The 23,202-nt window shown below is 41.3% G+C and overlaps 1 protein-coding gene across 3 annotated transcripts in view; it reads right to left on the reverse strand.

Annotated features, from left to right (window-relative positions):
- The window catches only part of CRCP (CGRP receptor component), an 86,891-nt gene that overhangs the window by 13,254 nt on the left and 50,435 nt on the right, over positions 1 to 23,202 (reverse strand). For all 3 annotated transcript variants that reach the window (XM_047779942.1, XM_047779943.1, XM_047779944.1), the window contains 3 exons: positions 15,259 to 15,295; positions 12,569 to 12,667; positions 9,398 to 9,492 (listed from right to left, as the gene is read on the reverse strand). In XM_047779942.1, the coding sequence (XP_047635898.1) occupies positions 9,398 to 9,492; positions 12,569 to 12,667; positions 15,259 to 15,295 (231 nt within the window). The remainder of the gene's footprint in view (positions 1 to 9,397; positions 9,493 to 12,568; positions 12,668 to 15,258; positions 15,296 to 23,202) is intronic.

Consider the following 23,202-nt stretch of genomic DNA (forward strand, 5'->3'; position numbering starts at 1 on the left):
TCTTCACATTCCCTAACCACGCATTTCCCAATTGAATGAAACCACAAGCTCTATATAGGAAAACATCAGATACTTCCAGATTCCAGGCCCTAGCACTTCATGCTCCCTTTGCTTATTAGAAAGCGAATGCTCACCTGTCTCTGGCTGTCTCTACCTTTATATGAAAACCCAGCGTCACTTCCTACTGACAAAATGATACACTCAAATTCTGACACTTTAGTGTCTAATTCGTCCCCACTGCCATAGCACTTACACTGTATCTATTCATCTTTGTACCAGCAACACCTATGACTAAGGTGGCATGAGATAAGTGTGATCTGAAAAATAAATTAAACAAAGAGCTAGAGAAGCACTGACTTGCAGAACTTCTAGAGAGAGACAACTGTCAGGGCAGGAGAGAGTAAGGGGCAAGCTTCCACGTTCTCTAAGCAGACAAAGTAACCACATTCCAGATATTAAGGAAACCTTCAACCCATCCATCTGCTCTGACTTTTGCTGGCCCCAGAGATAAGAGTCCCAAATATGGTGCCAAAGTCTAAGAGTAATCTGTGCACAGAAGAATCTCTTTTGGGGACCCAAGGTTATTTACAGACCTGCCTAAGCTGGGTCTCAAAGATGAGACCTTCCAGTCCTGGCAGACACAGCTGTACATCTTAGGGAGATCTCAGGATAAGATCTGGGACTGCAAGCCAGGCTGCAGCTTTTTTTGTTTTGTTGTTTTTTTCTTTGAGGGGCTGCACTCACAGCATATGGAAGTTCCAGGCTAGGGACTGAACTGGAGCTATAGCTGCTGGTCTACACATCAGCCACAGCAATGAGGGATCTGAGCCACTCTGTGACCTACACCACAGCTTGCAGCAATGCCAGATCCTTAACCCACTGAGCGAGGCCAGGGATCGAACCCGCATCCTCAGAGATACCACGTCAGGTTCTTAACTGCTGAGCCACAAAACGAACTCTAGGCGGCAGTTCTTAGGAACCAAGTGCCTTAGGCAAAAAATGTAAATGATTAGAGTACCAAATTCCTTGGGGGAATTAACCTGCTACAGGTAAAAATGATACAGGACTTCAGCAGAGTCTCAAGACTATCATTTTGCTGGATAAAGCTAAAAGGCAAATAAAACATGGTTCCTACCAAATCCTCAAAGACTCCAGTGGAGGTTTTTAGCAAATTAGTGGAGCTCCAGTTTGCATTACTAGGGCCAGACCAGTTAAGGGTATTATACTGAATCTCCTCTTCCTGAGAGGATGGTAGAGAGAAACTCTATCAGGGGAATAGTCAGACATCAGCATGAAAGAACACATTAGCAGGTTCTGTTATAAATGTGGTTCCCATCTGAAACTGTACTGGCTAGCACAAGATGATCCAGGTCTTAACAGCATATGGCAAGCAGCCCCCTGAGTCACCAGGCACTGAGGCCAAATGAATTCCAATGGGCTGCAACAGCTGGCAACCTTCCAGAGGAGCCAGGCCCAGCGACAGTGAAAGAAGCCTACCAGTCCCCTCTACCGGTTGTTTTCAGAACAACACTGCCTGCAGCTTTTGCTTCTGACAGTCAGAACCTATATAACCCACCAAAGAACCCTGGCATGTTCATCTGTCCCAGGAATCAAACACTTAACGAAAAGGGTCAAAAAGGACTTCACAGGAGTTCCCGTCGTGGTGCAATGGTTAACGAATCGGAGTAGGAACCATGAGTTTGCGGGTTTGATCCCTGGCCTTGCTCAGTGGGTTAATGATCCAGCATTGCCGTGAGTTGCGGTGTAGGTCGCAGACGCGGCTCGGATCCTGCGTTGCTCTGGCATAGGCTGGCAGCTACAGCTCTGATTAGACCCCTAGCCTGGGAACCTCCATATGCCATGGGAGTGGCCCAAGAAATGGCAAAAAGACCAAAAAAAAAAAGGACTTCACAAACCCTCAAATTTAGGATCACAATGCAAAAAAGGAACCTGATAAAAATCCTCCTCTGGAGTTCCTGCTGTGGCGCAACAGGATTGGGGGACGTCTCTGCAGCTCCAGGGCACAGGTTCGATCCCCAGCCCAAAACAATGGGTTAAGGATCCAGCATTGAAGCAGCTGTGACACAGGTCACAACTGTAGCTCAGATCTGATCCCTGGGACTCCATATGCTGCAGGGTGACCAAAAAAGAAAAAAAAAATCCTCCTCTGGGGAATTCCTGCTGTAGTGCAGTGGGATCGGTGATGTCTATACAGTGGCTTAGGCCACTGCAAGGCACGGGTTCAATCCCCAGTCTGACACAGTGGGTTAAGGATCCAGCATTGCTGCAGCTGTGGCACACGTCACAGCTGAGGCTTGGATTCAGTCCCAGGCCCAGGAACTTCTATATTCCATGGAGCAGCCAAAAAGAGGAGAAAAAAAAAACACCTATGAATATCACAATCTGCTTTAAAATTTATATACATTATAGCCAATCATGAGTAAGCTTGCAAGGCAATTCATATTTGTAGGCTTCTTGAAGGAACTGGGAAGCAAAATATCAGACAAACAGCTGAGGTCTTAAAAATCAACTATTAGGACTTCTGTGGTAGGCAAGTCCACTAAAACCTCTTTCTGCTGTTTACAACAACAACAAACTCAGGACAAAATACAAAAGCAAAAGTCTGGACTCTGGAAACAAAAGTAGGTGGACTGGGAAGGGAAACAAAACTCAAAAAAAAGAACGAGTTGTTGCTGGGGATAGATATGAGTTTCTCTTTTCCCTTCTTCTTTCACAAGCCCTGATCCTCAGGACCGTCCTTAGCAGTGCTGCCCTAAGGCAGTAGCTCCACAGACAGTTAAAACCCCAAGAGAAACTCCATCTTTCTGGCCAGAAGATTGAGAAAAGGGGCCCCAGAGATCTGGCGATTTGGGTAAAGCCCACAACTTGAGGGCAGCTCCTTTGGGAACCCTGACAGTGGGTGTGGCCAGGAAGGAAGCCAGAATGTGGTCCAGAATGCCAAGGATTATCTTTTTCTCCCCTTTCTTCCTTTCTCCCTCCCTTCTTTGCCCCAAGATGGCACCAGTGACAAATGCACACCTGGGCAGCTGAAGCAATGAGAGAAATCTAGACCCAAAAAAGGGCACATGCAAGCCAGAGAGTCTAGGGGCAATCCCAGGGAGGAGAACCAGAGAGAGGAGTCCTCTAAATCTGAGTAGCAATCAGCACAAGTCCTAGGTTCCCCTTGAGCTGTTCATGTACAGAACAGCCCCAAACAACAAAGAGACGCAGCACAGCAAAGACCCTGAGAAGTGAACAAGTTAAACCACAGCTCCAGTTTTATAAGCAAAAAAGATCCAAAGAAGCACAGCAAAGGTTTTAAAACCTAATCTTTTTATACTGAAATCCTTGCCATGGAAGCCAAGAAAGACTTGAGGTATGAACCTAACTGCTAAAAGAAACAAAAAAAGGCAACATTAACCGGAGGTGTTTCACAGGAACCAGAGCTCCAAAAAAATACAATATTCAAAATGTCCAGGGTACAATATAAAATTAATTCAATGAGGAAAATACCACTCATTTTCAAGGGAAAAGATAATCAACAGATACCAAACTTATGATGACTATAACGAAGGAATCATAAGACAAAAACTTTAAGGTAGCTACTACTACAGCGTGGTATAAGTAAAAGTTCTTGAAATGAATGGAGTGATAAAAATTCTCAGGAAAGAGACAAAAATTACAAATAAATGAAAAATTTTAGAACTGAAAAAGATATGAAAATTAAAAAGTCACTAGGTGGGCTTAGTAACAAAATAGAGTTGAATATAAAGAGTCTGCAAACTTATAGATAGTTCAATAGGAACTACCCCATTTGAACAACAAAGAGGAGAAAAAATGAATAGAGAGGATTCAGGGAAGACAGCAGAGTAGGAAACACCAGGAATCTGCACTCCCCCCCCCCCCACCTGCACAACAACTGTCTAGACAACTGGACCTAAATGTAAGATGCAAAACTGTAAAACTCCTAGGAGATAACACAGGAAGGAGAAAACCTAGATGACCCTGCACATGGCAATGACATAACACCAAAGGCACAATCCACAAAAGAAATAATCGGTAAACTGGACTTGATTAAAATTAAAAAACATATGCTCTGTGAAACACAAAGTCAAGAAAACAAAAGAGAACTTCTCCTGTGGTCCAGCAGGTTAAGGATCCGGCTTTACGGCAGCAGCTGGAGTCACTGGCCCAGGAACTTCCACATGCCATGGGCACAGCCAAAAAAAAAGGGAAAACAAGATAAACCACAGACCAGGGGAAACACTTGCAAAAGACACATGTGATAAAGGACTGTTATCCAAAATACAGAAAGAATTCTTAAAACTCAACAATTAAAAAAAAAAAGCCCAATTTAAAAAATGGGCAAAAGAACTATTTACAATAGCCAAAACATGGAAACAACCCAAGTGCCCATTTACAGATGACTGGATTATAATATATATATACACAGTGGAATATATATATATACATATATATATATGTATATATACACACACACACTGGAATATTACCCAGCCATAAAAAAGAATGGAACACTGCCACTGCAGCAATGTGGATGGACCTAGAGAATTATTATGTGCAGTGAAATAAGTCAAAGACAAATACTATGTATCACTTATATGCAGAATCTAAAAACTAATATAAATGAATATATATGCAAAACAGACTCACGGATATAAAAAAAACTTGCGGTTATCAAAAGGGAGAGGGGAGAGGAGAGAGACAAATTAGGGGTATGAGATGAACTGATACAAAATACTACACACAAAATAGAAAAGCAACAAGGATTTACTACACAGCAGAGGGAATTACACCCAGTATCCTGTAATAAACTACAATGGAGTATAATATGCAAAAATATTGAATCATTAGGCTGTACACCTAAAATACAATATCGTAAATCCACTATATTACAAAAAAAAGAAAGAATAAATAAGTGGATGAAGGATGTTAATAGGCAGTCCATAGAAAAAGCTTTTAAACATTGAAAGAGATGCTCAACCTCATTCATCATAACAGAAGTGCAAATAAAAATAAGGTATCACTTTCTCACCCAGCCAAAAAAAAAAAAGACATGAATAGACATGACACCTCACCAAAGATATAATGCTGACAAATAAGCTTATGAAAGATGCTCCACATCATAGGTCATCAGGGAAATGCAGTTGCAACAATGAAATACCACCACCTACCTATCAGAATGGCCAACATCCAGAACATGAACAACGCCAAATGCTGATGAGAATGTGGAGCAATAGTAACTCTCATCCACTGATGGTGGAGATGAAAAATGGTAGAGCCATTGTGGGAGACAGTCTGATGGTTTCTCACAAAACTAAATATACTCACTAAATATAGAACTACCATATGATCCAGCAATCCCGCTCCTGGCATATATCCGGACAAAACATTCATTCAAAAAGAAACATGCCACCCCTGTATTCATTGCAGCACTATTCATAACAGCCAAGACATGGAAACAACCTAAATGTCCACTGACAGATAAATGGATTAAGAAGATGTGCTACATGTATACAATGGAATACTACTCAGCCATAAAAAAGATAAACTAATGTCATTTGCAGCAACATGGATGGAACTAGAGATTCTCATACTAAGTGAAACCAGAAAGGAAAAGACAAATGCCACAGGATATCACTTATTTGTGGAATCTAAAATATGGCACAGATGATCCTATCTACAAACAAAAAGAGAACATGGCCAAGGAGAACAGACATGAGGTTCCCAGGGGAGAGGGTGAGGGAGTGGGAAGGACAGGCAGTTTGGGTCTTTTGGATGCAAACTGTTATATTTGGGATGAATGGGCAATGGGACCCTACTGTATAGCAGAGGGAAATGGTGTGATTGGGTCACTCTGCTGTATAACAGAAATTGAAGAAGAACCGTTATAAGTCAACTATATATATAATTAAAAAAAAAAAAATCTAGAAGTTCCCGTCATGGCTCAGTGGTTAACGAATCTGACTAGGAACCATGAGGTTGGGGGTTCCATCCCTGGCCTCGCTCAGTGGGTTAAGGATCCGGCATTGCCATGAGCTGTGGTGTAGGTAGTAGAAGCGGCTTGGATCTGGCGTTGCTGTGGCTCTGGCGTAGGCCGGCAGCTGAAGCTCCGATACGACGCCCAGCCTGGGAACCTCCATATGCCAGAGGTGCAGCCCTGGAAAAAGACAAAAAAAATAAAATAAAATAAAATAACAATAACAATAATAAACCCTAAATATACTCTTACCATACGATCAAGCAACTATGCTCGCTGGTATTTAAGCAAAGGAGCTGACAACTTTTGTTGACAAAAAACCTGTACACGAATGTTTACAGTAGCTTTTTTCCCCTATTTTTTTATTACAGCATAGTTGATTTACAATGTTGTGCCATCTGTGGCTTTTTTTGATAACTGCAAAAACATGGAAGTACCAAGATGTCCTTCAATAGGTAATAGATTACTAACTGTGGTATAATCAGACAATGGATTAATCAATGCTAAAAAGAAATGAGCTAAGAAACCCTGAAAAGGCATGGAAGAACTTTAAATGCATCTGAGAAAACTACATATTGTATGATTCCAATTACATTACCTTCTGAAAAAGCCAAACTATGCAGAGAGTAAAAAAGGTTGGTGATTGCCAGGGGTTGTGAGTGGGGTGGAAGGATAAATGGTTGGAGCACAGAGGATTTCTAGGCCAGAGAAAAGAAGCTGCATGATGCCATAACAGTGGATAATGTCATTATACATTTGTCCAAATCCACAGAATTGTACCAACACCACAGGTAAATCCTAATACAAACTATGGACTTTTGGTGTTAATGACGTGTCACTATAGATTCACTGGTTCTAACAAATTTACTACTCTGATGGGAGATGTTGATAATGAGGGGGCGGGAGCATACAAAAAATCTCTGTACCTTACCCTTAATGCTGCTAAAACTGATCTAAAAACATGAAGTCTTAAAAAAAAAAAGAAAGAAAAAGAAAAAAGGAACAGAGATGATTCTGTAAAGGTGCTAGAGTAGGAAGTACCAGATATCTGCCTCCACCCCCCCCCCCCAAAAAAAATGCACTGGCAGATCCCATCTGACATTAACTACTTTGGAGCCCTAAAGTCTACTGAAGGCTTGCAACTTCCAGGTTAAGTTTGGAAGGTAAACAGCAGTTAATTTTGTTCAATTTTAGATCTTAGCACAGTAGCAGCTGCCCATCCTCCAACGCCACTGGCAGGTAGCTGTGCACACAGACTGTGGAAGCTCAAGAGGGCAAAAAAGGATCTTGTCCTCCAAATATCAAGGATCCATGCACTAATCACCAATTGTTGCTTCTGATCACAGCGATGCAAGCAGAAGGGCAGCAGCCACTGTCGTAGCACCTGCCCAGCACTGCTGCAAGCCCCTCCCCCTCCAGCTGAAGTGACTTCTAGGACTTAAAGGGCCAGCGTCCTTTCCACCCTCTTCTTTCTTCTTTTTCTTAAAGCTCAGATGCTAAAAGCTAGGACATTCAAAAACAACCGCCTATATACAGAAAATCAGAGAGTGACTATGAATGCCGAGAAAAAGGATTATACTCAGAAAAGGCCTTGAGTTTATACTTCAGGCTTATCCTTAGCACAGAGACAATCCACAAAATACAAAAACAGCAAACAATAAACAAAACCCAGCATGCCTGGGGAAAGGAAGAAAATCTGATTTCCAGAGTTACCCAATTACTTAACATCCAGTTTTCAACAGAGAAATCACAAGGTAAACAAACAAAAAACAGGTATGACCCATTCAAAGGAAAAAAATATATATCAGAAAATGTCCTTGAAAAAAAATCTGATGGCGGAGTTCCCATCATGGTGCAGGGGAAACAAATCTGACTAGTATCCATGGGGATGCAGATTTGATCCCTGGCCTTGCTCAAGTGGGTCAAGGATCTGGCATTGCGTGAGCTGTGGTGTCGGTCACAGACATGGCTTGGATCCTGCGCTGCTGTGCCTGCAGTGTCAAAGGCTGGCAGGTACGGCTCCAATTCGACTCTCACACTGGGAACCGCCATATGCTGTGGATATGGCTCGAGGAAAAAAAAAAGAGAGAGAGAGAGAAAGCCAAAAACACCCTGATGGCAGGTGTATAAGAAAAAGGTTTTAAAACAACTATTTTAAAGATGCTCCAAGAATTAAAGGAAAACATGAAGAAAGTCAAGAAAACAATGTATGAATAAAATTGAAATATTAATAGAGACAAACAAAAAAACAAAAGAAATTCAGGAGCTGGAAAGTACAATGACTGAAATGAAACATTAGAGAGATGTGAAGGCAGATGTGAACAGGCAGAACAAAATCAATGCCCTTGAACAGGAAAAGGGAAAAGATCACGGAAAAATGGACAGAACCTATGAGGTCTATGGAACACCATGAAGTGGACCAACACACACATTTTGGAAGCCCCCGAAGGAAAAGAGGAGAAAGGGGCAGGAAGAATAAGTGAAGAAATAACAGCTGAAAACCTCCCAAATTTGATGAAAAACATGAATATAAACATCTAAGAAGCTCAATTCCAAATAAGATGAACTCAGACCCACGTGGAGACACATTATAAACAAACTTGAAAGACAAAGACAAAAACAGACTCCTGAAAGCAGCAAGAGAGAAGTGACTTGTCATATACAAGGGAACCCGTCATTAAGATGGTTGGCAGAGGAGTTCCCGTCGTGGCGCAGTGGTTAACAAATCCGACTAGGAACCATGAGGTTGAGGGTTCGGTCCCTGCCCTTGCTCAGCGGGTTAACGATCCGGCGTTGCTGGGAGCTGTGGTGTAGGTTGCAGACGCGGCTCGGATCCTGCGTTGCTGTGGCTCTGGCGTAGGCCGGTGGCTACAGCTCCGATTCGACCCCTAGCCTGGGAACCTCCATATGCCGCTGGAGCGGCCCAAGAAATAGCAACAACAATAACAACAACAACAACAACAACAACAACAAAAAGATGATTGGCAGATATATCATCAGAAACTCTGGAGGCCAGAAGGTAGTGGGGCCAATAAACTCAAAAGTGCAAAAAGAAAAAAACCTCTCAAGTAAGAATGCTATATCAAGCAAAACTGCCCTTTGAGAATGAGGGAAAGGAGTTCCTTGGTGGCTCAGCAGGTTAAGGAAGAGTGGACAGAATATTATCATTTTTACCCCAAGCAAACACGATTGTCTCATGATTTAATTCATCAACTTTATTCTAAATCTCAGCTGTCTCATCTATAATCCCATGATCCTGCTGTAAAAGAGCTCAGAGTATTAATTATAATTCAAAACCCAACTAAACATAAACACACAGTTGCTGAGGATGCCTTTTGTAAGCTAACGTTTTCATTACCTGTCAATATTTTCCCACTTAACATATTTTTTACTTACTTGGTCAACTTGTGGTTCTTCATTGCTGTGAGAAATTCTCTTACAATCTCAGGACTCTGGTGCCTACATGGTGTTTTTGATATGTATTTTAATGTCTATTAAAAAAGAAAAAAGAAAACGTAAGCATAAGACAAACAACCCTGAATGAGAAAGAGAAAGTAATGGCTATAATTTAGTATTCTAAAATTTTGTTTCAAAAATCTGCTATAAAACAAACGGCTTCAGGAGAGTCAACCTTTATATAACAGGAATTCCTCAAAAAGAAAACCAGTAAGTAGAACAAAAGAAATAATTACTGAAATTAAAAACAAAACAATTTTAGAGTTCCCACTGTGGTGCAAGGGGATCAGCAGCATCTCTGCAGCACCAAGGTACAGTTCCATCCCCACCTGGCACACTGCGTTAAAGGATCCAGCTGCTCGAAACTGCGGTTCAGATCTGATCCCTGGCACAGGAACTCCATGTGCCACGGGGCAGCCAAAAAATAAAAAACAAACATGAAAAACCTTTCTGATCTTAAAGAAAAGACTCAGTCTGACAACTGAGCTGTCATATTTCAGAAAAAGTTTTATAGATAGGGAACACAAAAAATAAAATAAAGTCACAAGTCCATATACATACAAATGACTCAATAAATGGATTGAAAGGAACAATTCTTTCTTACAGAAGAACTCTATTAAAAAATAGAAAGAATGAGAGAAATAAATCACCATTAGAACATGGCACCATGGAGTTCCCGTCGTGGCACAGCAGAAACAAATCTGACTAGCATCCATGAGGATGTGGGTTCAATCCCTGATCTTGCTCAGTGGGTCAAGGACCAGAGTTTCCATGAGCTGTGGTATAGGTCACAGATGCAGCTCAGATCCTGAGTTGGTGTGGCTGTGGCATAGGCTGGCGGCTGAAGCTCCGATTCTACCTCTAGCCTGGGAACCTCCATATGGCGGAGTGCAGCCCTAAAAAAAAAAGAAAAGAACGAAAAAAAAAAAAAAAAAGAACATGGCACCACAGTAATAATTACTGCAGGAAGGACCCACCAATGAATACTAAAATTAATGGGTAAAACCTTAAGGAGAAGTCAGATATTTACATAGTCTCAAAGCATCTTCTCCAAAATACTTATTAATTATTGTGGTAGTTTTAATGTACGTCCTCAAATTCTTTAATATCCCTCCCTTCAAAAGGCGAAGCACAATCCCCTTCCCCTTTGAACATGGGCTGCACTTGGTGACTCTTTTCTAATTAACAGAATATGGAAATGGAAAAACAGTAACTTTACAGTGGAGAACCAGGCAGATACCCCCTTAACCAAGTGATCAAAGTTAACAGTATCAGTAATAAGACACTGATATCACGTACTCTGTATCATGCAATGAGAAGGGCACAAAATAACTTTCTTTAAGGCACCATGAATTAAAAGCAAGAATTCTTAATTCTTAAGAATTAATAGAGTGCTAGTGAGCATAAACCAACTGTGTATAGTTATGGTACTTGATAGCTTGAAATACGGTTATAAAACTAATTACCAATTAACTTTTTTCTTCTTCGAAAGAGATGAGCTATATAACATAAAAAAACATGAATGAATAAGTGAACTCTGGGGTTCTAAACACATGTTAAATGAACAAAATCAGATGAGAAGGAATGGTGACTAAAAAAGTGCTAAACCCCTTATTTTCCGTAAAAGAGATTATGATAAAATAATGCAGCTTTTCAAATCTCTTTGAAAAGATAAAAACAGTTAAATCCAAATCTCTATAGAGAAAATCAGAACAGAAAGGAAATAACAAGAAAAATTTAAATGACAGATACAAAATTAAAGATCACATAGAACAAACATAATGGCTTTGATGTTCTTTTTTAAAGACAGAACATATAAGATTGGTAGGAAATGCAACAAACTATTAATATCGTGAACTACTTTTCATTTCTTCTTTATCTTTTTTGGTACTGAGTTTTCTGTAATAAAAGGTATCACTTTCTCTGCAATAAAGAATTTGGTTTTTACCAAAAAAGATCTGGCCTTTGCCCTCAGCTTCTGGGAGGTAACCTCCAGGCTCCTGGAACATTATACCCAATAAGAGTACCTGTCTGGGGGCCTTAGGTCCTACTGGATGGCCTTAACAATGTTTGAGCCAGGGCTTTGGGTCATGCAGTATCAGTGGGGCTGGAGGCTGACGTGAACTACACAGGCAACCAATAATTCGATCATGCCTAGTAAGGAGCCCCTATAAAAACTGGACATCAACGCTCAGCTGAGAGTCCCTAGTTGGTGACATTCTGTGTATACTAACACACACTGATTTCAAGAGAAACATGTTCTGACTTCACATGAGAGGACAGTGGAAGCTCTGTGTTTAAAAGTATCGCTCCTGGGAGTTCCTGTCGTGGTGCAGTGGTTAACAAATCCGACCAGGAACCATGAGGCTGCGGGTTCGGTCCCTGGCCTTGCTCAGGGGGTTAACGATCCGGCGTTACCGTGAGCTGTGGTGTAGGTCACAGGCGTGGCTCGGATCCTGCGTTGCTGTGGCTCTGGCGTAGGCAGACGACTACAGCTCCAATTAGACCCCTAGTCTGGGAACCTCCATATACTGCGGGAGCGGCCCAAGAAATGGCAAAAAGACTAAAAAAAAAAAAAAGCATCACTCCTGGAATCCCCATTTGCTTCTTCCCTTGGCCAAAACTTTTTTTTTTTTTTTTTGGCTGCCCCTGCAGCATGCAGAAGTTCCTGGACCAGAGACCAAAACCTTGGCCAATTTTAATGTGTCTTTTGTAAATCAATTATAATAATAAAAAAATTGGAAAAAAAGTCAATAAAATAAATATCTTTTCCCTGTTAACAACCTATAAGTGTGAATATAATATGCTTTCAGTAAGTTCTGTGAGTACTTCCAGAGCGTTATTAAACTGAGCATGACCTAGGTATCCCTGACTTGCAATTGGTATTAGAAGTAAGGACAGACTTTTGATTATTTCTTCTAACTTTATAGATGGCTAAACTCACAACTGGCTAAACCCTTTCCACTTCTAAAAACAGAACAAAAACTGGGTTAGAGTAAAACTACTCAAATCAGACAACAGGCAGTCATGACTTGGTGGCTAGCCATCAGCAAAATAAACCAACCCCCTTCAGTGGTAGTTGGAGCAGACCCTTAGGAAGCCTAGGCTTACTTCATATGTGATAGTATTCAAGTTCTGCTGCCCAGAACTGTGTTTATTCTTGCTGCTTTCTTTGCGCTGCTCTTTCAGATCAGTCAGTAACTGGAACACCTGAGAAGAGATATATAAAAGATTTTCATAAATAAATTTGAGAATTGTACCAACTTCAAGGTCAATGATTTTAAAGGATAAATAGAATAATACCCTTTTCTTCTCATAAACCCTCCCCACAGCTCCTGCATTAGAGCAAATGAGTCTGAGAAGTATCTTACATTTTTATTTATTTATTTGTCTTTTTAGGGCTGTACCAGCAGCATATGAAGTTCCCAAGCTAGGGATCCAATCAGAGCCAGCCTATGCCAGAGCAAATCTGTGCAACTGGAATTTTGATGATCACATTTTAGGAAAATTTACTTTCAAATACTCAATATATTATTTTTGAGATCAAAGAAGATCAGTGACAATTGTTACTTGAAATAGTTTAAATAAGTGAATTTGCACTACCTGACTTAGATAAAAGAGCCTTTTAAAAATGTCAGATGGGAGTTCCCGTCGTGGCGCAGTGGTTAACGAATCCGACTAGGAACCATGAGGTTGCGGGTTCGGTCCCTGCCCTTGCTCAGTGGGTTAACCATCTGGCGTTGCCGTGAGCTGTGGTGTAGGTTGCAGACGCGGCTCAGATCCCGCGTTGCTGTGGCTCTGGCGTAGGCCAATGGCTACAGCTCCAATTAGACCCCTAGCCTGGGAACCTCCATATGCTGCGAGAGCGGTCCTAGAAAGGGCAAAAAGACAAAATAAATAAATAAATAAATAAAAATGTCAGGTGGGAGTTCTCATTGTGGCTCAGCAGTAATGAACCCAATTAGGATCCATGAGGATGCAGGTTCGATCCCTGGACTCGCTCAGAGGGTTAAGGATCTGGCATTGCTGTAAGCTGTGGTGTAGGCCGTAGACACGGCTCAGATCTGGCGTTGCTGTGGCTCTGGCGTACCAGTGGCTACAGCTCAGATTAGACCCCTAGCCTAGGAACCACCATATGCCCTAGAAAAGACCAAAAAAAAAGACAAAAAAAACAAACAAACAAAAAAACAAGCTCATAGATACAGAGAACAGATTAGTGTTATCTAGAGACCAGGGCTGGGGCTGAGGGGTAGAGGTGGGGGGGATAAAACTGATGAAGGTGATCAGAAGTTACAAACTTCCAGTTATGAATAAATCATGGGAAATTATGTATAGCATGGCAACTATATTGTTAATAATACTCTATTGCATATTGGAGAGTTGTTAAGAGTAAACCTTAAAAAGTTATAACAAGAAAAAAAAGAATTACGTAACTATGTATGGTGACAGATGTTAACTAGACTTATTATGGTGATCATTTTGCAATATATACCAGCCACTGTGCTGTATACCTGACACTAATATAATGTTGTATGTCAGTTTTATCTGAATAAAAAAAATTTCCTAAAATAAATGTTTTTTTAAAAAAAGATCCTGCTTCTCTAGCATGAAAATCTAGATTAATTTATTTCTGGAAAAGAAAAATTATGAAGTGATAAAAGTGGTTTACCCAAAGAAAAAAAAGAACTTCAGATGTAAACTTTTCCCACAAGGAAGAAGCATATGTGTATCAGTGCTAACAAGAATGGGAGGAGTAAATCTCTTTCCTGCAGCAGGGAACTGAGAAGCACACAGACAGTAATAACAAGATACAATGCAACCCTTCCCTTGCCTGTCATTTCTTTCAGAAATAGTGGCATGCGACCCAATTAATGCAACATTTCCTCAATGGATCAAACACTGAACACCTTCTCCAGAGTCCAGACTGAACAAGGAGGCTCCTAAAAGCCAATGGCTTGACCAGTGGCCACTTTCTTCCTGTTATGAGCAGCAACCACTGAAGATGAACATTTAGGAAGACAGGAATACGGCCCACTGGGTTCATTCTACTACCTTCTACATATATCACAGTGGAGACTCAAATCTCCTGTAAGTCTTTGTGAGTTTAGACCTTGATAGATGAAAAATTGACAACGAATATATGAATGGTTCTTTCTATACCTGAAGTTACTATCAGACAGTTTTGCCGATACCAAACAAGATCCAGGCAAAAAAGAAGGTAGGTAAAAATAATGTTCTATCCTCCTTCTCCTCTTTCCTTCCCTCCTTTCTTTCTCTAACAACCCAACCCTCAAACCCCCAAATGCCAAATTTGTTAGTTCCCACTAAATTATTCATAATGGTGAGTCAACTAAGCTCTTGATCCCAAAATGAAGGTGTTAATACTTATGAGACTATTATGAGGATCAAAATAAACATTTATAAAAGCATTTTACAGCTAGAGAGTGGTCATTAGGAAAAGGTTTAAGTATTTTAATGAAAAACTTTTGCAAACAGAATCAGTTCCAAAAGAGATGCTTCTGTCTCATGAAGGCATCCCAAGTGAAGATCTAAAACCTCTGGGGTTTGCAGCAGGTTGCCTACAGTGACTAAAGACTTCCCAGCTTCCCTGAATTACTATGCTGTATGTAATTTACCAAACTACAACTATTCCAAGGTCCACCAGATGGTGCCATCTCTTCTATTTTCAAGTGGGAGAGCCAAACAAATTCAGTCATTTCTAACCAAAACTAATTTAATAATCTTCAGGAGCAAAGAGCAAATCATCAGGGAGGAAAACATGATAATCCAAAGCTATTTACCTCGTAGTTACTGAGCAGTGCAGAATTGGCATCCTTCCTGCAAAATAAAGTAAACTATCATCAATGTGGGCTCACATCCCTTTGTGGGAATTAAATATTTACAAAATAATCCCTTTGTAAAGACTCAAGTCCAGGAACTTGGGGACCACAACCTAAGATTGAGAAATGTCCTAAGTCTTACTGATTTAGTTGGCAATGGGCAATTTCAGAGCAAATTCTTTTTACAGCCATAGTATGTCACACATCCTTCACCAGATGGGCGATTAAAATACTGTACTGATCCCTGGTCCAAACAGGCAGAAGTTAAGAAAAGTCCAACGTCTAGAGGAAGTTAGGTACAGAAGAACACAGGGCAAAACCACAGAGGGAGGAGGGGGATGTCAATAAACAGAGGGTGCAAGAACTGACTGGAGACACAGAGTGCTGTCTCGCCCCACAGCCAGGCTCTCTCCAGCACCATCTGCCCTCCACCGGCTAGTGACATTCCGGGCAGCCAACTCTTCCTGCTGAATCACCCGAAACGGGATCCTTAACACTAACATGGCTGCTAGAAATTCCAGCGACATCAGGAATCCTGCCAGAGAGCCACAAAACTCCCAAGGTGCTCATCTTCCCTACCACCTCAAGAGTAGAGTTAACGTGTCGAACAGGGGTCAAAAGCCTGACCCCTGCGCAAGAGCCAACCAAGCACAGTGTGCTAATTAAGAACACAGTTTTGGAGTTCTCTGATGGCCTGGCGGTTAAGAACTTGGCACTGTCATGGCTGTGGCTCGGGAATGATCCCTGGCCTTAGAACTTCTGCACGCTGCAGGTGAGGCCAAAACAAAACAGGGTTTTGACCTACAGTACAGCACAGGAAACTATATTCAGTATCTTGTAATAACCTATAAGGGAAAAGAATCTGAAAAAGAATTAAATACATATATATATATATATATATATATATATATATATATATATACATACACACACGTATAACTGAATCACTCTGCTGTGTACCTGAAACAATATAAATCACTATACCTCAATTAAAAAATATATACAGGCTTAGCAGAGGCAAACTATTACATTTAGAATGAGTAAACAACAAGGTCCTACTGTACAGCACAGGGAACTATATTCAATCTCCTGGGATAGACCATGATGGGAAATAACACAAAGAATATTTCCCAGGGAGTTCCTGTTGTGGCTCAGTGGGAAAGAATCTGACTAGGAGCCGTGAGGTTGCAGGTTCAATTCCTGGCCTCGCTCAGTGGGTGAAAGATCAGGCATTGCCACGAGCTGTGGTGTAGGCTGGCAGCTGTAGCTCTGATTCAACCCCTAGCCTGCGAACCCTCCATATGCTGCAAGTGCAGCCCTAAAAAAAAAAAAAAAAAAAAAAAAGTTCCCCACATAGAAAATAATATAAAAAAAGAATAGGGAGTTTCTCGTCGTGGCTCAGCAGTTAACAAATCCAACTAGGAGTCATGAGGTTTTGGGCTCGATCCCTGGCCTTGCTCAGTGGGTTGAGGATCCAGTGTTGCCTCGAACTGTGGTGTAGGTCACAGACATGGCTCGGCTCTGGTGTTGCTGTGGCTGTGGCTTGGGCAGGCAGTTACAGTTCCAATTAGACCCCTTGCCTGGGAACCTCCATATGCCTCAGGTACGGCTGCAGAAAAGACAAAAAGACAAAAAAAAAAAAGAATAAACATAGGCATGCACACGTACATATATGACTGAGTCACTTTGCTGTACAGCAGAAATTGGCACAACATTGCAAATCAACTATATGTCAATAAAAAAAAGTTAAATTAGTTTTGAAATCAGACAAATCTGGGTTCCTATTACAGCTCTGTCATTTATAAGGTATGTGAGTTTTTGTGAGTTAATTAACCCCCCAAAGCATCCTCATATAAAACAAAAAATGGGGATAAACTAGTATCTACAAGTACAGCCTGGATTCTAAACCCAGCTCTGGGAGTTCCCATTGTGGCGCAGTGGTAACAAACCCGACTAGTATCCCTGAGTACTCAGTTTGATCCCTGGCCTCACTGAGTGAGTTAAGAATACAGCATTGTTGTGAGCTGTAGTGTAGGACACAGATAAGGCTCTAATTCGACTCCTAGCCTGGGAACTTCCATTTGCCACGGGAACAGTCCTAAAAAGACAAAAACAAACAAACAAAGTAAAGAAATAAACCCAGGAGTTCTCGTCGTGGCGCAGTGGTTAACGAATCCGACTAGGAACCATGAGGTTGCGGGTTCGATCCCTGCCCCTGCTCAGTGGGTTAACCATCTGGCGTTGCCGTGAGCTGTGGTGTAGGTTGCAGACGGCTCGGATCCCGCATTGATGTGGCTCTGGCGTAGGCCTGTGGCTACAGCTCCTATTCAACCCCTAGCCTGGGAACCTCCATATGCCGCAGGAGCGGCCCAAAGAAATAGCAAAAAGACAAAAAAATAAAAAATAAAATAAAAAAATAAACCCAGCTCTGCTATCCATTAGCTGTGTGAATTTGGGTAAGTTATTTAACTGCTCTATGCTTAAATTTCCTGATCTATAAAATGTCAGTTATAGTACCAACCTCGTAAAACTATTATAGGATTAAGTTGAAACATGTAAAGAACCTGGAAAACACTTTTTTTTTTTTTTGTCTTTTTAGGGCCAATCCCTTGGCACATGGAGATTACCAGGCTAGGGGTCAAATCAGAGCTATAGCCACTGTCCTCTGCCACAGCCACAGCCATGCCAGATCCAGCTATATATGTGACATACACCACAGCTCACAGCAACGCCAGATACTTAATCCACTGAGCAAGGCAGGGATCGGACCTGTGTCTTTATGGATCCTAGTCAGATTCACTTCCGCTGAGCCTCGGTGGGAACTCCAGAACCTGGAAAACACTAGGTGCTCAATAAATGCCATCTATTATCACTACTACCTATGCTACCATCATCACAACCTCTTCCCACTTCAGAAAGCTGGTACAAGGATGAAAGGAGACGACAAATTTTATAAATATAACACGTTTCTTGGTATTTATTGGGATCTCCCTCAACAAAGGCTATCATTTTTAAAAGATATCATCTCACTGAAATTCTCATTAAAAACTGTGATTTAGGAGCTATTGTGATTCCTTCTTTAAAGATGATGAAACTGAAGCTCAGAGATTAAAACACTTGCTCAAGGGCACACAGCCTAACTAACATGGACAATAACTATGGAATTGTCAAAAATAAAACGGGACTGGACCAACAGAAACCAAAAATGCAGAATCCTAAAAATTCAGGAAGGAGTTTGGACTTGACATAATGTGCAACAAAGATTACAGATGGCTCTTAAACTAGGAGCGGGGCTGTATGATGAAAATGAGGACACAAAATTTCAAAAACATGGACGAAATAGATGGGTGATTTCCCCAATCAATCAATAAAGCAAAATAAGCAGGTAGTTAACACAAGGACCCAACCTAGGCCTTAGGTCATCAGCACAGTGACGTCAGCAACTGTAATCAAATCAGCATGTGAAGCTTCCCAAATGCTATGTCATTCAACAAATAGCTAGGATTTCACAAAAATGCTGCTTTGCCCAAATGACCACAATTGCACTCAGGTCACAAAGAATATCATATTTAAAGGGAATCTAACACAGGAAGGATAATGCATAATTAGAGCACATGTTATGGCTCATTAAAATTGAAAATGACAAATCAAACCACATGTCATCTTTGCCTACTTAATCAGGAAGTCAGCCCACAAGGCCTCCTTCTATCTTTGCTTGAAATTGAATTACAACTCCCTGTGTCCTAACATTCGAGGCAACTAAGACATCCCTTCCTGGAACAGAATGGAGAAAAATTACAAATGTTATTTTTTCTCAAAGCCAATGGATCCATCCCAAGTGCCACTGAGACAACTTCATTTCCAAATAATAGTCCCTTCCCTGTGATGCAGACTATTCCATGCCCTGGGAAATCTGTCCTGGACTCTTCCAAATTATTGCTCCTCTGTCCAAGTGAACACTGTTAATTGCAAGAATCCAAAGAACATCATCTGCCTTTTCCAGAGCCAATACCCAGAGAGGGAAAGGCTCTTTCATGTGTATTTAATGAACTTGTGTTTGCGGGCCAAAACAACAATGGATGTTTAAACAATTACTGTATCTTATAGACTCTGGAGGGCAGAAGCTAATTTATTCACTGATTTTTTTTCTTTCTTTTTTTGCCTTTTTTAGGGCCTCACATGCAGCATATGAAGTTCCCAGGCTAGGGGCCCAATCAGAGCTACAGCTGCCAGCCTATACCACAGCTCACAGCAACTGTGGATCCATAACCCATTGAGCAAGGCCAGGGATCAAACACGCATCCTCATGGATATTATTCGGATTTGTTTCCTCTGCGCCATGAAGGGAACTCCCTCACTGACTCTCTTACTAGGAAGAAAATTACTTTTTTTACCCAGACAAATACTAGTGGAATAAATGCCAAAACATGCTAGGCATTAAAATATCAATGAGTACAGTATCTGTCTTTCAAGTCCTAAGTGAACTATGTATATTGGGAAATTTTTTAAAGGCAGTTTTTATCCTGGAGATGTTACTGTAACCACCGCTTAAGTGGCAGGTTGTTGAGAACAAGATATGGTGAGAGTTGACAGACATCAACTTAATCAAGGTCATCTAATTTAACAGCACAAGTAATTACGACGACGTGATGCGCTGAGAAGGAAACGTCCCTTATGACAATCCTGTCAAAAAACTTAAACCTAGTTATGAGAATATAAACAAACGCAATTTGAGGAAGCTTCATAGCAAATGGTCTAGATTCTTCAAATATCACTGTCATTTGTCATGATGCCAATGTCACAAAAAGAGGCTAGGAGACTGTTATTAAAAGCGATTAAAGAACCATAAAACTAAATGCAGTATGTGACTACTGACTAGATCCTAAATCCATTAAAAAAAAAAAAAAGCAGCTAAAATATTAGGAAAGCTGAAGAAATTTTAATACAGATTGCATTTTAATTTTTATCAGTGCTAAATTCCCTGGGTGTGAAGATGGTATTGCAGTTACACAGGAGAACACACTTTTTTTTGTCTTTTTTTTTGCTATTTCTTGGGCCACCCCTGCGGCATGTGGAGGTTTCCCAGGCTAGGGGTTGAGTCAGAGCCATAGCCACCGGCCTACGCCAGAGCCACAGCAACGCGGGATCCGAGCCGCGTCTGCAACCTACACCACAGCTCACAGCAACGCCGGATCGTTAACCCACTGAGCAAGGGCAGGGACCGAACCTGCAACCTCATGGTTCCTAGTCGGATTCGTTAACCACTGTGCCACGACGGAAACTCCAGGAGAACACACTTTAAAAATTGATAAAATGATACATCTATAACTCTGGGATAGTTCAGTAAAAAGTGTGTGTATGTGTGTGTGTATGTGTGGAGAATGCATGCATGTGTGACAGAGGGAAGGCAAATATATCAAATGTTGACAAATGGTGACTCTAAGATATAAAAGGTACTTGTGATGCTCTTTTTGCAACTCTCCAAAGAGTTTAAAATTTTTCAAGGTAAAAAGTTGAGAAAAATGAAGATGTAAAACTAAAGAATTCTCTAAGTTTAAAACAAAGACATTAGTATAACTTATAATTGAGGACACTTTCCTCCCATGCTCCTTCACATTCTCTTGTAGGACTGAGAATAGTACTGATTTTATTTACGGATGTTTAAAATGAATATTCTAAGTGAATATTAAATACTGTCTGAATCTAAACTTACAGGAAGGCAGTCACTTAATTTCCTTAAGTAATGAATTAGCTGACTGAAGTTGACTTGCACTTTGAAATTTACCTATAAAATTTCCTTAACTTTCTGCTGAGTCAATTTAATGGATATAAACATCTATTCGGAATAAACAACAAAATGATCTATTGACAGACCTTCCTTAGAGGCACACACACGTACAAAAAAGCCCAAGCAAACAGTGTCTATTAATTGCCACACAGTTAACTCTTAAGAACACAATGACAACAGAATTGTTCAAATTCTTCCATGTTCAACCTAAGTTATCAACCCAAGTCCTGCTGTGAAAAACTAAATTGTGATCCAAGAAAACTGAACAGGCTTCCAAGTCAATGAACAATTTATTTATTTCCTTTTTTTTAGGGCCATACCCACGGCACATGGAAGTTCCCAGTCTAGGGGTCAAATGGGAGCTCTATCTGCCAGCTATAGCCACAGCAGCAACCCGCAGCCACAGAAACGCCAGATCCAAACCACATCTGTGACCTACACCACAGATCACGGCAACGCCGGATCCCCAACCCACTGAGCAAGGCCAGGGATCGAACCTGCATCCTCGTAGACACTAGTCAGACTCATTTCTGCTGTCCCACAATGGGAAGTCCCTCAATGAACAATTAAAACTGCAGCATTCTCTTAGGAGCTAGCAAACAAATTACCTTCTTTTCTGTCCTGTTACTGAATTGCTGAAGGACCTCTTAGCTAACTTCTCTAAATCTCAGTATTTCCAGCTATAAAATGAAGGAAATTCTGATATTATCTCAAACAGATTATAGAGAAGAGTCCATTCTCCCTATGTATATTAAGTTCAAGAGTAAAAGAATGGGAGTTCCCTCTGTGGCACAGGGTGTTAAGGACCCAGCATTGCAACTGCTGTGGCTTGCTGCTGTGGTGTAGGTTCGATTCCTGGTACTGGAACCTCCATGTGCCACAGGTGAGGCCAAAAAAATAAAAATAAAAGAATGAACAGAAGAAGTTCCCACTGTGCTACAATGGGTTAAGTATTCAACTGCAGTAGCTTGGGTTTCCACAGAGGTGAAGATTCAATCTCTGGCCAAGAGCAGCGGGTTAAAGGATTCAGCGTTGGAGTTCCCATCGTGGCTCAGTGGTTAACAAATCCGACCGACCAGGAACCATGAGGTTGTGGGTTCGATCCCTGCCCTTGCTCAGTGGGTTAAGGATCCAGCATTGCCGTGAGCTGTGGTGTAGGTTGCAGATGAGGCTCAGATCCTGTGTTGCTGTGGCTGTGGTGTAGGCCAGTGGCTACAGCTCCGATTAGACCCCTAGCCTGGGAACTCCACATGCCATGGGAAGCAGCCCTAGAAAAGACAAAAAAATAAAAAAATAAATTAAATAAAATAAAGGATCCAGTGTTGCTGCAGCTGTGGCACAGGTCACAGCTATGGCTTGGGTTCAATTCCTGGGGCAGGAACTTCTAAATGACATGAAGCCATAAAAATTTTTCTTTTTGTCTTTTCTAGGGCAGCACCCACATTATGTGGAGGTTCCCAGGCTAGGGGTCTAATCAGAGATGTAGCCACCAGCCTAGGCCAGAGCCCCAGCAACTCAGGATCGGAGCCAAGTCTGCCACCTACACCACAGTTCATGGCAACACCGGATCCCTAACCCACTGAGTTAGGCCAGGGATTGAACCTGTAACCTCAAGGTTCCTAGTCGGATTCATTAACCACTGAGCCACAACAGCAACTTCCTCGGCCATAAAATAAAAAAAATTAAAAAAAATGAAAAAATCAATGAATAGAAAGTGGAGTTCCCATGGTGGCTCAGCATAAACAAACCTAAAATAGAGGACTGCAAAATCAATTTAATGGGTCAACATTCTATTTTAATAGAAGAGAAGAGACTACTAGAGTTACTGTATACAACACTGTCTCAGGAAGCTTTCACTTCAGATACATATACGTATTGTGGTTTTTTGGTTTTTTTTTTTTTGTCTTTTTGGCATTTCTTGGGCTGCTCTCACTGCACATGGAGGTTCCCAGGCTAGAGGTTGAATCGGAGCTGTAGCCACCGGCCTATGCCAGAGCCACCGGCCTATGCCAGAGCCACAGCAATGAGGGATCCGATCCGCGTCTGCAATCTGCACCACAGCTCACGGCAACGCGGGATCCTTAACCCACTGAGCAAGGCTAGGGATCGAACCCGCA

This window comes from Phacochoerus africanus, chromosome 5, assembly GCF_016906955.1.
Source record: "Phacochoerus africanus isolate WHEZ1 chromosome 5, ROS_Pafr_v1, whole genome shotgun sequence".
Taxonomy (NCBI): Eukaryota; Metazoa; Chordata; class Mammalia; order Artiodactyla; family Suidae; genus Phacochoerus; species Phacochoerus africanus.